A 15,305-nucleotide genomic window follows, 5' to 3' on the forward strand; every position below is an offset into this window, starting at 1 on the left:
GTGTGTGTATGTGTATATATATATATATATATATGTTCTTTCAAGTACTTCATTTAGTGGGAAATGCAGTGTTTGTGCCTTATCTGATGGTGCTGGGTAGTAAATGTTTTTGGGTTTTGGCATACTCAGCTGTGCTCAGGGCTTACGTGGTGCTGGAATTGAGTCTGGATTCACCACGTGCAAGCAAGCACTTTACCCACTATATTTTATCTCTGGCATTGAGACACTACTCAGTGCTCTGTACTCAAGGGGGACCATGCAGTCAATGCCTGGGATTGAACCAGGGTTGGCCATGTGCAAGGCATGTGCTTAACACTGTACTGTACTATTCCTCCAGTCTCTGAGGTACTTTTAAGTTATTTTCAGTCCACCTACGATTCAGCTCTTTCCCCTATCCCCCTCTAGATTAAGACCTGTGCTTTATACCACATCCATTTAAACCATATCCCATCCCCTGTTGCTCTATATTTTTGAAGGGTGGCCACATCTACTGGTGCTCAGGGGACTACTCCTTACAGTATTCAATTCAGAGGATCATTTTGTACTGGAGGTCGATTGATCCCAGGCCTCCCTCCCTTGCAGTAAATTACTACAAATGGATGTTAAAATCTTTGTCATATTTTCCTCATTACCGTTAATATGAGGGAAAACAATAAATTTCTTGTTTTTACTAAACACTAGAAGTGAGCATTACATATTAAAGGAAATCTGCTTTTTTCATTGTTGCTTTCAGAATGAAGTCCAAATTGCTTTCTTTGACCCAGGATGTTCTTCATGGCTTTTTGTTCTGATTATAATTTTAGCTTTATCTAATCATGTAATTCATTTAAGCCCACTTTCTCCTCCCCTCATCCTTCCAAAACTTACTAATTGTTCACTCTTGTTGTGTTCTCACTAGGTGAGTGATGTGAGGGCTGTAATACATGTCTTTAGTATCAATTTTATAGCTCGTAGGTTTAGTAAAGACTGAAAACTATTAAGCAATAGTAGGTCTTGTTCTAAACACTCATCGCATGTCTAAATGTACAACAAATGCTATATAGTCAGTTTCATCTTTAATATCACATTTAATTTACACAAAAATTTAAAGGCAACCAATTGATAAAACTGTTTTGTATGCCCTTGTCAGAAAAATTTCAAGACTCAGGCTGGAGATTATACTATACAGAGGAAAGGGCCCTGGGAAAAGTGAGCCCTGAGCGTTATGAGTTATGCCCCCCCCCCCCCCCCAATATTTTGAATACTTTCATAGACTCTACTTTCCCACCCTCAAAGGAATTAAAATGTTTTTACCTAATGAGGAAAGCTATACTTTACATTTTTATTCATTATTTCTCCCCTTTTTAACAGCTGGTGTATTCTCAGCAGGCCTTGCTCCAGCTGCATTTGTGCCCAATCCATATATTATTAGTGCTGCTCCTCCAGGGACCGACCCGTATACTGCAGCAGGATTGGCTGCAGCAGCAACATTAGCAGGTAACTGTTCATCCTTGTTGCTTGGTAAGGATTTCTGTTAATTTTAGTTTCTATATGGGCAACTTGAAGTTCCTCAGGAAAATAAAAACTTTCAGAAAAACAAGTGTCTAGAGAAACTTAAACCTTAGGAGAAAGCTTAAGCCTGATAATTCTTTTCTTCTAACCTCATTATGACCAATCCAGTTATCCATAAACATATAGTGTCAAGTTATTCTCAAAATGAGGGGTAGATTCTATGACTACCCGTTGAAGGATAGTGCTAAGTAAACTGCGTCTACAATCTTGAGGAAATGACTGTCTCAAAAAGTAAAGTTTAGTTATATTAAAGTGCGTGGGTTGAACTAAGAGTCAAAAAGATGGGAAACTTAATTAGAATATAAAGGACCAAGATCATATTGAAATTTTTTCCCTTGTTTTGCTTGTTGGGGCCACATGTGCTCAGGGGCTACTCTGCTTTTCTCACTCCTGGTGGTGCTTGGGATACTATGCTAGGAATGAAACATGAGCCCTCCAGTATGTCAAGTATGTGCTTTACCCATTTAACTCTCCTCTGGTCTCACGACTTAGTCTGAAATAAAAACTAAAATTAGACCCTGAGCACTGAGCCTAGAGTAATCCCTGAGCACCGCTGAGTGTGACCCCAGCATCCTTTGTTTCCTCCCCCAAATTGAAGTTACTTAGGTAAAATTGGTTGCTGGTCAGTGTCAGAAAACGCTTTGGTCTCTTATGTAGTATTTTTTGGGGGAAAGGTAGTTGGCTTACTTATAGAGATAGAAACAAAGTAGGTCTTAGGCATAGTTTATGTGGATTACTGGAGCAAGAATAGAGTTGTTAGTCCTGAAGTGTGGTCACATTTGAAGGAATCTATAGACTGATTTCATGCTCAGGACTGCATTTCTTTCTTTTTTTCTTTTTTATAAGCTTTCAGAGATGTGTTAAGTGAGTTGTCATAAAATCTTTAGACAACTTAGAAATTTGGGGGGTATGGGATAACAGGTGAATCTGAATTTAGGCTTTATAAAGACTCGATAAATCTGGGTGTAGCCTAAAGTACTGTTGTATAGAAATGTAAGCCTAATAATTTACTAAAGTGAAAGATGAATGAAATTAGTTTTCCATAATGTTTGATTTTAGCTCAGATCCAGAATGCTATTTCAGCATGCTACCGGTATTTTTTAAATTAACTGGTACTGTCCTTTTTCATGTTGTTCTCGAAGTTCCGTTATCTTACATGTTAGAGCACACCTCAGTTAAGGCTGTTTTTCTATCAGTTAGTGCCTGCTGGCTGCTGTGTTGAATAGTGGGACTTAGAAAATTATCCTAGAGGTGTTTGTTTTGTTTTGTTTTCTTTAGTGTATTCTTCCTTCATAATCTTTTTAGTGTTTTAACATGCTCACTGCAGACTATGTTAGATTGTCTTGCCTTTAAACTTTCATAAAGTTTCTCATTTTAGTGATTTGCTTTATTATACTGGACTTTATTTTCTTCAAAAACAAACTTAAGCATACAAATTAGATACACTAAATCATGTATGGAATTTGAGGATCAGGAATCATGATGCCTTAGTTATAACAGCTTGTTAAACTTGATGCTATTTATTCTTCATGAATTAAACATTTTCTAAAGTAGATTTGAGCAAGAATAATTTATTCATATTTCCTAGCTTTCTTATGTCTTTGTCCCTGTATGCATATAATCTCCAATGCTTTCTTAATGCGTTCATTTTCTTAATTACAAAACCACTGATGTTCATTTGTTTGCTGTGATTTTTTTTTCTTTTTAGTTGCTTTGTGATAACTGTGACTAATTCTAGTCCATACATATATAAGGAATATTTTCAAATTCAGGGTTTTCACTTCATATAACGGTTCAGATAGACTAGGGCTTTTTTTTTTTTTTTTTTTTTTTTTTTTTTTTGGTGAGGCCAGGGCTGGAGTGATAGCACAGCGGGTAGGGCGTTTGCCTTGCACGCAGCTAACATGGTCGACCCGAGTTCGAGTCCTCCGCCCCTCTCGGAGAGCCCGGCAAGCTACGGAGAGTATCTTGCCCGCATGGCAAAGCCGGCAAGCTCCCCATGACATATTCGATATGCCAAACACAGTAACAACAAAGTCTCTCAATGGAGACATTATTGAACAAATTGATGAACAATGGGAGGACAGTGATACAGTGTTAAAGCCAGGTAGTTTTCATTGAAACTCAGACGTGAGTGGAGAGAAACGAGGGGAACCTAACTTAAATGTGAGTGGAGAAAAGAGGGGGAATGTCTTTGAGAAAATGGGCTTCTCCAGAGTGGGCAAAGAAACATAAGAGATAAGCAAGTGAGATAGTTCAAGGGAGAACAGGGGCTTTGAAGAGCAAGCAACAACAACAATGAAAATCTTTTAAAGAACAGTGAATTGATCGTCATAAATTTAAAATTTTTATGTTGTCAAATGTTTTTTGAAAATACAGTTGCCAGTATTCATACATTGACATATAATGTTGGAAAGCTGGTTAAGTATCCTGTTAATTAATTGGTCCTCTTTTTCCATCACTCATTGCTATATCACTTTTGTGTACTTTGTCTTTACACGTGTAGTCAGTACTGGTGGGTTTGTAATCCCAGAGGTAGAACTCTTGCCTTGTGTATTGCAACCCTGAATTAGTTCCCTAGCAGGGAAAATATGAACAAATACCTTAATGAGACTCTCATTTTCAGATTCAGAAAAAATAGGGTAGAACAAGGTGTAAATTGGGTAGAGTACTGTACTAAGAATAAGAATGTCTCTTAAGTCTTAAGAACTAACGTAGGATCTAATGGTAATTGACCTCATTTGTCAGATTTACTGACTTTTTCTTTTTCTTTTATTGGGTGGGGTTTAGGTCCAGCAGTGGTTCCACCTCAGTATTATGGTGTTCCATGGGGGGTGTATCCAGCCAATTTATTTCAGCAACAAGCTGCAGCTGCTGCAAACAACACAACCAATCAGCAGGCCGCAGCACAGGCTCAGCCCGGACAGCAACAGGTATAGGCTTTGTTAAATGGTACCTTACGACTCTGAATTCTGTGAGTAACTTGAGCTTAAGATTTGTATCTTTTCATTCTACCTTGCATAATTGACACATCAGTACCAAGCTGGGCTTTTTGCCTAATTAATATTTTATCAATCCAAAATCTTGATTGGGGCGTAGGAGATTCAAGTACTAGAGCATTGTGTAGGATGTGCAAGGCACTGAATTTGATCCCCAACACCACATAGTCCTCTGAGCACCACCTGGTGTGGCACTGGTCCTTCCCAGCACCACTATTCTGCCAGGACTACAGATGCCTCAACCAGCACTTGTCTGACCAGTAAAGATTCCAGTAGAGCTGGGGAGAGGGCTCATGAGGGCTGGAGTGCTTGTTTTGCATGTGGAAATCCCCGATCTGATCCCTGGCACCTGAGCACTGCCTGAACCCATCCCGAGCATCAGTCTGGGCATCAGCCCCTGAGCGTCACCAGATGAAATCCCACAAGCTGAGCTGGGGGTGGAGAGTGTTGGTTAAATAAATAAAAAGTTTTGTTACTTTCCATTTTCGTATCTTACTGAAAAGGTTTGCAAATCCTTAGCAGTTTAAATGTTTTTTTAAATTGCTTAATAAAGTGTGCTAAAATGTCTGTAGCAAAATAATTATTACTTCATTTTTCCTAAGCATTTAAATCACTATTCAGAATATTTACTTAATATACTACTGACCAGATAAAGGAAACTACTGGATACTTGATTTAAGCAGAAAAGGGTATTTTTTCAATAGATTATTTTTATTCTTAATCAGATGTCATAAAGTTATCATTTCAACTTTATTCACTTTCATGGAATTATTTTTAGTAAATAATAGCTTTTTTGATAAATATCAGAATTCAGACTTTCAAATTCGTATTTCAGATGTAATAGTTTTATTCTGAATTTTCTTACTGTAGCATGTAATAATTCTGTGTTGATACTCTGTTAAAAGTTTTGATTTGGGGCTCAAGCGATAGCACAGCAGATAGGGCGTTTGCCTTGCACGCGGCTGACCCGGGTTTGATTCCCAGCATCCCATATGGTCCTCTGAGCACTTTCAGGAGTAACTCCTGATTGCATGAGCCAGGAATAACCCCTGTGCATCGCCAATTGTGACCCAAAAAGCAAAAAAAAAGTTTTGCTTTGATTTCACCACAATATCATTTAGTAATTTCTCTTTAAATCTATACCTTGGATAGGGAAAAAAAACCCTACTGTCACAGTAGATAGACAAGATGAAGTACCCTCATAGTTGTAACTAAAATTAACCTTTCCTTATCCTAAATTAGTCGGTGTATATCTTTGTGGATGTATATCAGTGTATATCTGTGCATATAACCTTATCACTACCATGTAGCAAAAGTAGTCAAACTTAGCCTAAAGAGTGTTCTGTAATCTTGTGTTTAATATTTAAGAATTTTTAAACTCTGAAATTTTTACTATAAAAAGCAATGTCTGCATTCTGAAACTGGTTTAATTTGAGCTTTTCACTTAGGCCTCTCACATTCGTAACAGACTGAAGAATCATAATTTATTCCCGTCGGTACTCAGCCTTAGAAAATAATCTAAATTTTAAATTTTGTCTCTAAAATCTTGCTTCCATCCTTTTCTTCAAAATAAATGTCTTTATTCTTTTTTAGTACTTTGATCAGTTAGAATATAAATGCTCCAAGTACTCTTCGCCAGACTCTCTAGAACCTCCATGTTAATAGATTGCTCTGGATATGATGAGTCAGTGATTGTTTAATACTTTGCATCATTTTATGCTTAAATCTACATTTCCTTGCATGTAAATATGTCAGGACGATCCAGAGGCTGTTTGTGATGTATCAATCAATTTCTAAAGAAGTCATTTGTCTTTTATAGGTTCTCCGTGCTGGAGCAGGTCAGCGCCCTCTTACTCCCAATCAGGGCCAGCAAGGGCAGCAAGCAGAATCACTTGCAGCAGCAAATCCAACTTTGGCTTTTGGTCAGGGTCTTGCTACCGGCATGCCAGGTATACAGTTGATTAATATTAGAAATTTGTGTAGATTTAAAGTGCTGAAAGAGGTCTCTCACATTGAAGAGTGGATAAGCTAGAAAATGTCTTTAAACTCTCACTTACTTGGAATTAATTATTTAGAACTAGATGACAGTAGAGGAAATCAGTTATTGCATGAAACATTTATGAGCTAACAAAGTAATAGAGTTGGTCGCATAGCTATTTTTTTCTTCCTGTTTAGGACATGTGCTGTAACTTCTTTGCAGCTGAATGTAGCCCAGAATTCTGTTTCACAGCTTCAAAAAATAGAATCAGTTGGTCAAAAGCCTACTTGTCACTCCGTGCCTTGAAAGAATAGTTGTTTCGTTAATATCAAGAGGAATGCATCTGTCATTTTCAACTTTGAACATTTTTCAGTATTGTTTAGTCTAGTTATATTTATTTGCAGCTTGAGGGCCCCATCCAACTTTGTTCAGGGACTACTCCTGACTCTGCTTGAGTGGGTTGTACCTGTAGGGTGCTCAGGTGATCATGCACTGACAGGAATCTAACTCGGGCTTTCCAAATGCAAGCGGTTCCCTGCCAGTTAAATGCTCCCTAACCCAAAAAGACAGTTTTGTTATTGAAGATGGAGGGCACACCCAGCTGGTTATACTATTTCAAACTATTGATACTTACATCGTAATAACAGGACTATCTTTAGTAATATGTTCGTGAAAAGCTAATATATAGAGAAAATTTTAAAATAACTCCTCATTACTACACCATGATTTTTAGGAAGAGTAAAAGATTTTTTTTGCATGTAAATAGGTTGTAATGGAGCAATATAAAAATGACTGCTTGAATAATGATGGAAGAAGAATGGAAGGAAGATTTGGGGTTGGTGGAGGGGTGCCACTGGTATTGGGCCACACCTGGTAATGCTCAGGGGCCATTCCTGACTCTGCTCACATGTGACTCCTGGCAGTACTTGGGTGTGGTGCTGTGGGTTCAACTTGCAAGGCAAGCGCTATCTGTTTTGGCTCTGGGAGATTTCTTTTTCATAAGTTTTTTGTAAATAAAAGCAGCCTTCGTTTGATTAATAAACCTGCATTCAAATATCAGTAGGTAATAAAGTATTGTACTTCATTCTAAACTCTTTATTTTTTAAGATTGCTTTTTTTCACTTTAGAATACGCGTGGTATTTCTTTAATTAGATTGCTTATTGATGAAATGTGAGTTTCAGTTACCATTTAATAAAATGCACCTAAATATTTAGACAGTATAGAAAGCAGGTTTTAATATATTGCTGAAGGTTCTGACTTACGTGATTGAGTGTTTGTTTGGGGAGTCAGGGCAGGGGGCAGGGGGTTGGGATTGGGCCACACAAAACTGCTCAGGGCTTACTTCTGGCTCTGTACTAAGAAATTATTCCTGATGGTGTTCAAGGGACCATATGGGATGCTGAGGATCGAACCCAGGTCAGCCACAGGCAAGGCAAGCATGGCTGGGAAGCTGACTTTCTTAACCTGCTTATGGAATTCCATAATCCTGGGGGGTTTTACTTTATTCTTATTGGTCTGTGGTTTTGGGGGGGATGGGAAGGTTGTGCCAAATCTGGCAGTACTCAAGACTTAGTCCTGACTATACTTAGTGGGTAACTCCTGGCAGTGCCTGAGACCATAGGCAGTGCCAGGGATTGATCCTGTTCTGAATGCAAGGCAGCAATATCCCCCATTTACCTCTCTGGCCCTTACGGAAAGTCTATTAAGAAAATAATTAGATTGACCTTGTTACCTCATGTCACCAGAAAGAATGGAAGATGAGATTTGAAACAAAAGAAGACATTTGCAGTGACTAAAGAGTAAAGACTTGGATCCAACATAGATCCAAGAATTAAGAAAATCATTGGGAAGACAGCCCGATAAGAGAACAGAAGTGTCTAGAAAAGGATGGTCCCAGGAAGAAATGAGTACATCAAATAATGCATGGTTTCCTTTATAATAGGGAAAGAAAATCAGAACCATCAACAGATTATTTCAGCATATCTAGATTGATCAAATATTAAATGTCTGACAGTGCTAAGTATTGAGAGCATGGGAACTTGCAGTTTAAGGATCTATGATACAAATTTGCTTTTTGAAAGCAATTCAGTATTATTTACCACGGTTGGAAGTAAATAATACTGAACAGGAGTATAGTATGCTCCAGTTGGACTGGAGCTATAGTATGGGGGTAAGGCATTTACCTTGCACATGGCTGACCTGGTCAATCCCTGGCACTCCATATGGTCTTCCAAAACACCATCAGGAGTAATTCCTGAGTACAATGCCAGAAGGGAGCCTTGAGCACTGCTGGGTGTGACCTTAAAGCAAAAAGAAAAAAGGAAAGAGAGAAAATGAACTTGCTTAGGACTCAGTGTATAATAGTTATAGAGCTTAGACTTGAGAGCTATCTTTGCATCAGGATTCATGTAAAAAAATGCTTATAGTATTACTGTTGTTGATAACCAACCCCTGAGTGTTTGCAGTGACCTGCAAAAATGATAAGTTGTGATTTTATTAAAGTGCTGTATACAGTAATGGAGTTGGTAGTTGGACTGTGTGCATTTTACCACATTTGATGTGAAATTCGTAATTAATAATCAGCGCATTTTGGAGAGGTGGTTGTTCTGGGGCCACACTCCGTGGTACTCAGAGCTTAATCCTTGCTCTCCTTTCAGGGACCCCCCCTCTGCCCCATGATGCTTGGGGGAACATATGCAGTACCAAGCATCTAACTGCGGTTGGTGGCCCGCAGAGCAGGGGCCTTATCCTCGTTACTAGTTCTCTGGCCCTTTAGATCAAGTGTTGTTTAGAGGGAAATACTTAAGGATCATGGAGTGTAACGTGCTTGTAACGTGCTTCCATAAAAATTGGCTTAGAAAAAGTTTTCTGGTTAAGAAAATAATACTTTAGAGAGATAAGTAGAGCAGGTAGGGCATTTGCCTTACATGTGGCCGACTCACGTTCAGTCCCTGGCACCATGTATGGTCAGCCCAAGCCCCACCAGAAGTGATCCCTTAACACAGAGAGAACCAGGAGTAAGCCCTGTGCACCTTCAGGTATGTCCCAAAAATGGGAGGGAAAAAAATCATTCTGTAGCTTCCATCTTTTACTTTCTTCCCAACAGGAAAATTGCTAAAACATTATACTGGAGATTCTTTCATTCTTAGGTGATACTCTCCGCCCTTTCTCCCTCTCTTTCTCTGTCCTCTCTCCTTTTCTTCCCCCCCACCCCCTCCCTCTATCCTTCCACTCTCATTGACTACTCTGGGTCACCAAGAGCTTCATTCCTAGCAATACTGTGCCATAGCAGGTGCTGAAGGCATAACTAAAGGTCAGCACTGTGGGCAGCCAGAGCCCACTCCTATTGGGGATCAAACTCAGACCCTTTTAAATGTTAGACACGTGGTCTACCTCTTTGGAGCATATCTCCTGCCAGTCTCCACTTAGAATGAAGTAGCTTCAGTTCATATACTTCATTACTTAACTTTTCCTTGGTAGTAATCATTTCTGTGACTTTACCATCATCGTATTGACAACTCCTAGATCTACTACTCCAGTCTGCTGTACCTTCTTCTAAATTACAGACTTGGTCATCCTACTTCTCCAGTTGGATGTTTCATAATCTTGTCAAATTTATCATTTTTATCCCATGAAATAGATGGTGTGAAAGTTCTCCTTTCTCTCTTAGTTCTCTTAGACGCTAACAGAACAGTCAGAATTACTGTATACAGCTGAAAATAATCTTTGTATGTGAAGGTATTGGTATTAGTAGTGAAGGTCATTTTTCTTCTCCACAGCTGATTATACTTGAAGTTTCCCTTACATTTGGGGGGGTGGGGGTGCAAACCTGGCAATGCTGAAGTGTTAACTCCTGGCTCTGCACTCAGGAATCACTCCTGGCATTGTTTGGGATGCTGGGGATTGAACCTGAGTCAGCGACTTACAAGGCAAGTGCCCTTCAGACCCCCATTTCCTAGCATTAAGTTTAAGACAATAAAATTTGTGTGCTGTATCAGGGTACCAGTACCTTTTTTGCAAGTTAATATTAGGCATTTAAGTTTAAGTTCTTGTCGCTTGTCAGTCTTATTTATTATGGTATCCACTCTGTATTTAGTCTCTTTCCCATGTATCTCAGATTGTACTTGTTTGTGCTGTTTGGGGAGAGAATTAGCATAATAGTCCATGCAAACTGTCTGCTGCTTTGTGCTCGCTACAGAACCTTAATTTGTCTTTTACCTTACCATATCAAGGTAACTTTATCATTCAAGTTTTTGAATATCTCTCCTCTTTCCTTAGCCTTTCAACCCTCTCATAATTGACAAAATTGTAGTATATTTCAAGTATCAACCCATGGTAGCCTATACTTTATATGTTAGAGAAAATTCCTGTTTTGCGGTTCATAAAGTAAATCGCGTCTGTTTAAAGTTCTTTAAAAATAGATCTCTTTACAGGCTGGAGCATTAGTGCAGTGGGTAGGGTATTTGCCTTGCACACAGCTGACACTTATTTGATCCCCGGGATCCCGTATGGTCCTCTGAGCACTGCCAGGAGTAATTCCTGAACGCAGTCAGGAGTAACCCCTGAGCATTTCCAGGTGTGACCCCCCCCCCCCCAAATAAATAGTTTCTTTTAAAAAAAAATGGGTCTTTATATTGTGATGCTTTCATATATTTGGTATACATACTTATGTTTATTTTTGCTACAGTAATGAAGTTTTATAGTTCCGATTTTTTTATTGGCAAAAACACATATAGGGAGATTAAATGTAGTTTCTGTAGTAAATTTTTTTTTTCACAAATGTTTATTTTAATGTTACCTAGGTTATCAAGTACTGGCTCCAACTGCCTATTACGATCAGACTGGTGCCTTAGTGGTTGGCCCTGGAGCAAGAACTGGCCTTGGAGCTCCAGTTCGGTTAATGGCTCCAACACCTGTTCTCATTAGCTCAGCTGCAGCTCAAGCTGGTAAGTGGAAGTGAAGTTTTCGAGGGATAATGTTTTTCTAGATTTATTTGGGGTATTTTTAAATGAGCAAACCTGTGGGCAGTTTCAAGAAACATCTGAAACTTATTTTACAGCAGCAGCGGCCGCAGCAGCAGCTGGAGGAACGGCCAATAGCCTCACGGGCAGCACGAATGGTCTGTTCCGGCCAATTGGCACTCAGCCGCCACAGCAGCAGCAGCAGCAGCCCCCAAGCACTAATCTGCAGTCCAATTCATTTTATGGGAGCACTTCTCTGACTAATAGCTCCCAGAGCAGTTCTTTGTTTTCTCATGGACCTGGCCAGCCTGGAAGCACATCTCTTGGCTTTGGAAGCAGTAACTCTTTGGGTGCTGCTATAGGCTCAGCCCTCAGTGGATTTGGCTCATCAGGTAAGTTTCTTTTTAAGATGAGGACACTAAGTGGACGTGGATATGTGTATGTTTAATATCCAAATGACATCAGTGTGTAGTCTAGGAAGGACAGGAATCATTTATTGGTCAGTTGGTTTAATTTTCTAGAAGAGGCACTATCTCCTGCAGATCCTTTACCTGTTTATGAATGACTCACTTGGAGGAGGCCCCCTTTTTTTTCCTACTGAAGTATTTACCTCAGCTTTAAGAATTGTAACACTGTAGCTTCTTACAGTCTGAGGTATTTGAAACAATGTTTTACTCTTAATTATTATGTCTTCCTTATTCCCTTAGTTATAATGTTTAAGGAAGTAAATATTTTGTTCTCATTTCTGGTTTTAACTAATGATATTTGTGTGTTTATCAGGTGGTTCATCCTACTAACTTAATGTTAGTAGTACATTATGTTTTTAAAAAATTTTTGCTATGTAATATATAGTAAACTATATAAAAAGTCTAAGGACCTACTAGTGTTTATGACTTTTATAATAATAATTTGCCAATATCACTAAAAATTTATTATAAAGGATGTTTTTTCCATATACCCATTTGAATAAGTAGTACCATATTTCAGTGTATAATCTTTGCCACTGCATAATTGTCACACCCCATTTTAACAGCATGGCTGTACCAGCACAGTTTTAAACAATGCCAGTACAATTTTAAAAAATAAAGCCTTGCATAATGACTGCATCCCACTTTTCTGCAAATAAACAAAAATTCGCATGAAATCTGTCATGATTATGCAGTGAAGTACATAAATCGAAGTTTAAATAACTTCACTGAATAAACATATGCTCACACGAACTGATTTTTTGGTTTGTTTTTTTGTTTCTGGGCCATTCCCGGTGGTGCTCTCCTGACCTTATGGGGTGCCTGGAATTGAACCTGAGTTCGCCTTGTACAAGGCACCTACCCACGGTACTGTCACTCTGGCCCTACAAACTTTTTTTTTTCTCCCCGTAAGCTGAGGAAAGATGAAGTGAAAAAATCTGTGTTGGCTCCATGTTGACACTTGTGTTAAAATTCTCTTGAGATTTCCAGATGATCAGGGAGCATTAGAGGAGGAATAGTTTACCCGTAGAGTTCTGTTGATAAAGGTGACAGCCTTTTCTTGATGGATTGGGTTGTTTATTAGGACCTCAAGAGATTCTCTCATTCTGTAACTGTTCTGAAATCTTCAACGATATTTGGCCTCTTGTATTTTCCTACCACATCAATTTTTATTTTCCTGGTATGGAAACTGACAAAATAGTATATTACTCATTGATTCCTTTTCTTTCTTTTCTTTTGGGCAATTTGGGGCATTGCACCTAGGGCTTCACACATTTTGGGCAACGCTCTGCCACTAAGGCATATCCTTGACCCTGTGCCAGAAGAATGGTATAAAATGATGGTACACAAATACAGAATGAGTTGTAGTTCTAAAGAAACATATAAGAATACCATACTTAACCAACATAAAATTATGAAAAAACTATACACAATCTTTGAGAAATAGAAAACAGCTTCTAAAAATGAATCCCCCAAAACCTGTAGCCATTGGGTACTGTATAATCTAGACAAATAGACAGGATCTTTCATAAGCCTTATAATTTCCTTTTCTAATAAAAACATCTCCCTGACAGTTGTATAGATTTGTAGGCCCTTCTGCCCAAATTTTCCAAATTCCCATTATCTCTTAATTGTTAATATTTTGTCCCCCCTCAGCCCCATAATCAGAATCTGGTTGGCATGAACACTTTATTCCTTACATAGATCCCCCTACCTCTTCCCCAAAAACTGATTTCTTCATGCCTTCCTTATTTATATGTATTGCTATTTAATTCTTATTTTCAGTCTTCATACCTTTGTTTTACTTTGCTTCAAAGGACATTACTGATTGCCACCCCTGACTTCAAGTAGTCTATAATTTCTCTCCTCCTGGAAGTTTGACAGTTAAGTCTAGAGCTATCTTACCAGTCTGTTGGTTGCCGTTTCATGTCATGATAATTCCAAAGTTATAGGAAATCTAAAATATAATTAAATGTGCGCACACACACAGTAAGTTATTCTCATTCCCATAAGTTGAAATTAATGTTTAACTATTAAGACCCTATTCTTACACAGCTCAGAAGCTTAGCTACTGCAGTATAGTGACTAAATAGTTCTTTATATAACCAGTTACGTGCCACTTGAAATCTTGTAATTTAACATCTTACAACTGATGTGATTACGACTATTGTCTGTCTAGCCTCTTAGATACTTGAGGTATGCTTTTTATTCAGCCTTACTGTTGCAGATTATTTAGACATGCAGGAAAAACATGAGTTTATGTTCAAAGTATAACTGTTCATAGATTGTTTGTTGTTTTTCCCTTTTGGAGGAAATAGTGTCAAAACTATGGTTTCTTTCATCATTTGCTAGGGAATGATGATGTTGCTGCTCTCATTAGAGTGCTGTCTTGTCAGTTAAATTGTTTTCTGAAATAGTCATTTAAAATAGAATTATGGTTTAGAGTAATTAGTTTTGACAGTGTCCTTTTAAATTAGCTTAGTTAATGCACTACATTTACAGTATCGCGAGACTCGAGAAGAACTATTTACTGCATTGGTATTTATATTTGTCTTTGCTATAAAATGCATGTAGCTTTCTAATACTTTCATAATATATCTTTATAAAATGTCAATAAAAGTCCAGAAATCAGACTGACTAGTATAATAGGGTGAATAGCATCAAATTCTGCTTAGTGTAGTTGTTTGAGCATCATATTGTTTCTTTACACAATTTTGAATTGGGCAAAATCATTGTAATTATTTCCACTCTGTATTACAAGCTCAACTTGTACCCATCATGTGCTCTGCTTAATTTTTCTCTTTATCCTGTATGACCTGCTTTTTTACTTGTGATCAGAAAACCCAGACCTGATAGAAACTTTAAAATTTTTTCTTAAAAAGAATTACCATATTGGTCCGAATATAGAAGTTGTCATATAAAACATTGAAAGGTTAAGAAATGTAACGTGAACCTCTCCTAAATGTAAAAGGCTTTCAGTTAAAAGAGACCAGTGCTTAGCATAAGAAAGAAGCCTGTCTGATAGTGTGGTCAATAATTAAGCATGCTTCCGCAGTATGGGCTATAAGGAGGGGGAAGAGGGGCTGGAGAGAAAGTGCATTGGGTAAGGTGCTTGCCTCGCACGCAGTTGGCCTGAGTTCCATTCCTGGCACCCCATGTGATCCTCTAAGTCCTGCCCGGAGTTAGCCCTGAGCATACTGGCTATGGCCCAGAAATCACAGGAAAATATAGTGAGAGGGGAAAATGGGAGTTTTGGATAGCCCCATAAATTTAACAACTGGTAAATAAATTGATCTTTATGTTGATTAACAGCCAAATCTTGGGTTGCTCTTCTGAGCATGCGTAGCC

At 38.4% G+C, this 15,305-nt stretch overlaps 1 protein-coding gene across 15 annotated transcripts in view; it reads left to right on the forward strand.

Annotated features, from left to right (window-relative positions):
* The window catches only part of PUM2 (pumilio RNA binding family member 2), a 90,899-nt gene that overhangs the window by 41,832 nt on the left and 33,762 nt on the right, over positions 1 to 15,305 (forward strand). For 12 of the 15 annotated variants that reach the window (XM_056128878.1, XM_056128887.1, XM_056128888.1 and 9 more), the window contains 5 exons: positions 1,351 to 1,476; positions 4,342 to 4,484; positions 6,370 to 6,499; positions 11,332 to 11,475; positions 11,589 to 11,882. In XM_056128878.1, the coding sequence (XP_055984853.1) occupies positions 1,351 to 1,476; positions 4,342 to 4,484; positions 6,370 to 6,499; positions 11,332 to 11,475; positions 11,589 to 11,882 (837 nt within the window). The remainder of the gene's footprint in view (positions 1 to 1,350; positions 1,477 to 4,341; positions 4,485 to 6,369; positions 6,500 to 11,331; positions 11,476 to 11,588; positions 11,883 to 15,305) is intronic. The other 3 variants (XM_056128876.1, XM_056128885.1, XM_056128886.1) reach the window with 1 other exon arrangement.

The sequence above is a fragment of the Sorex fumeus genome, unplaced genomic scaffold, assembly GCF_029834395.1.
Source record: "Sorex fumeus unplaced genomic scaffold, SorFum_2.1 ptg000006l, whole genome shotgun sequence".
NCBI lineage: Eukaryota > Metazoa > Chordata > Mammalia > Eulipotyphla > Soricidae > Sorex > Sorex fumeus.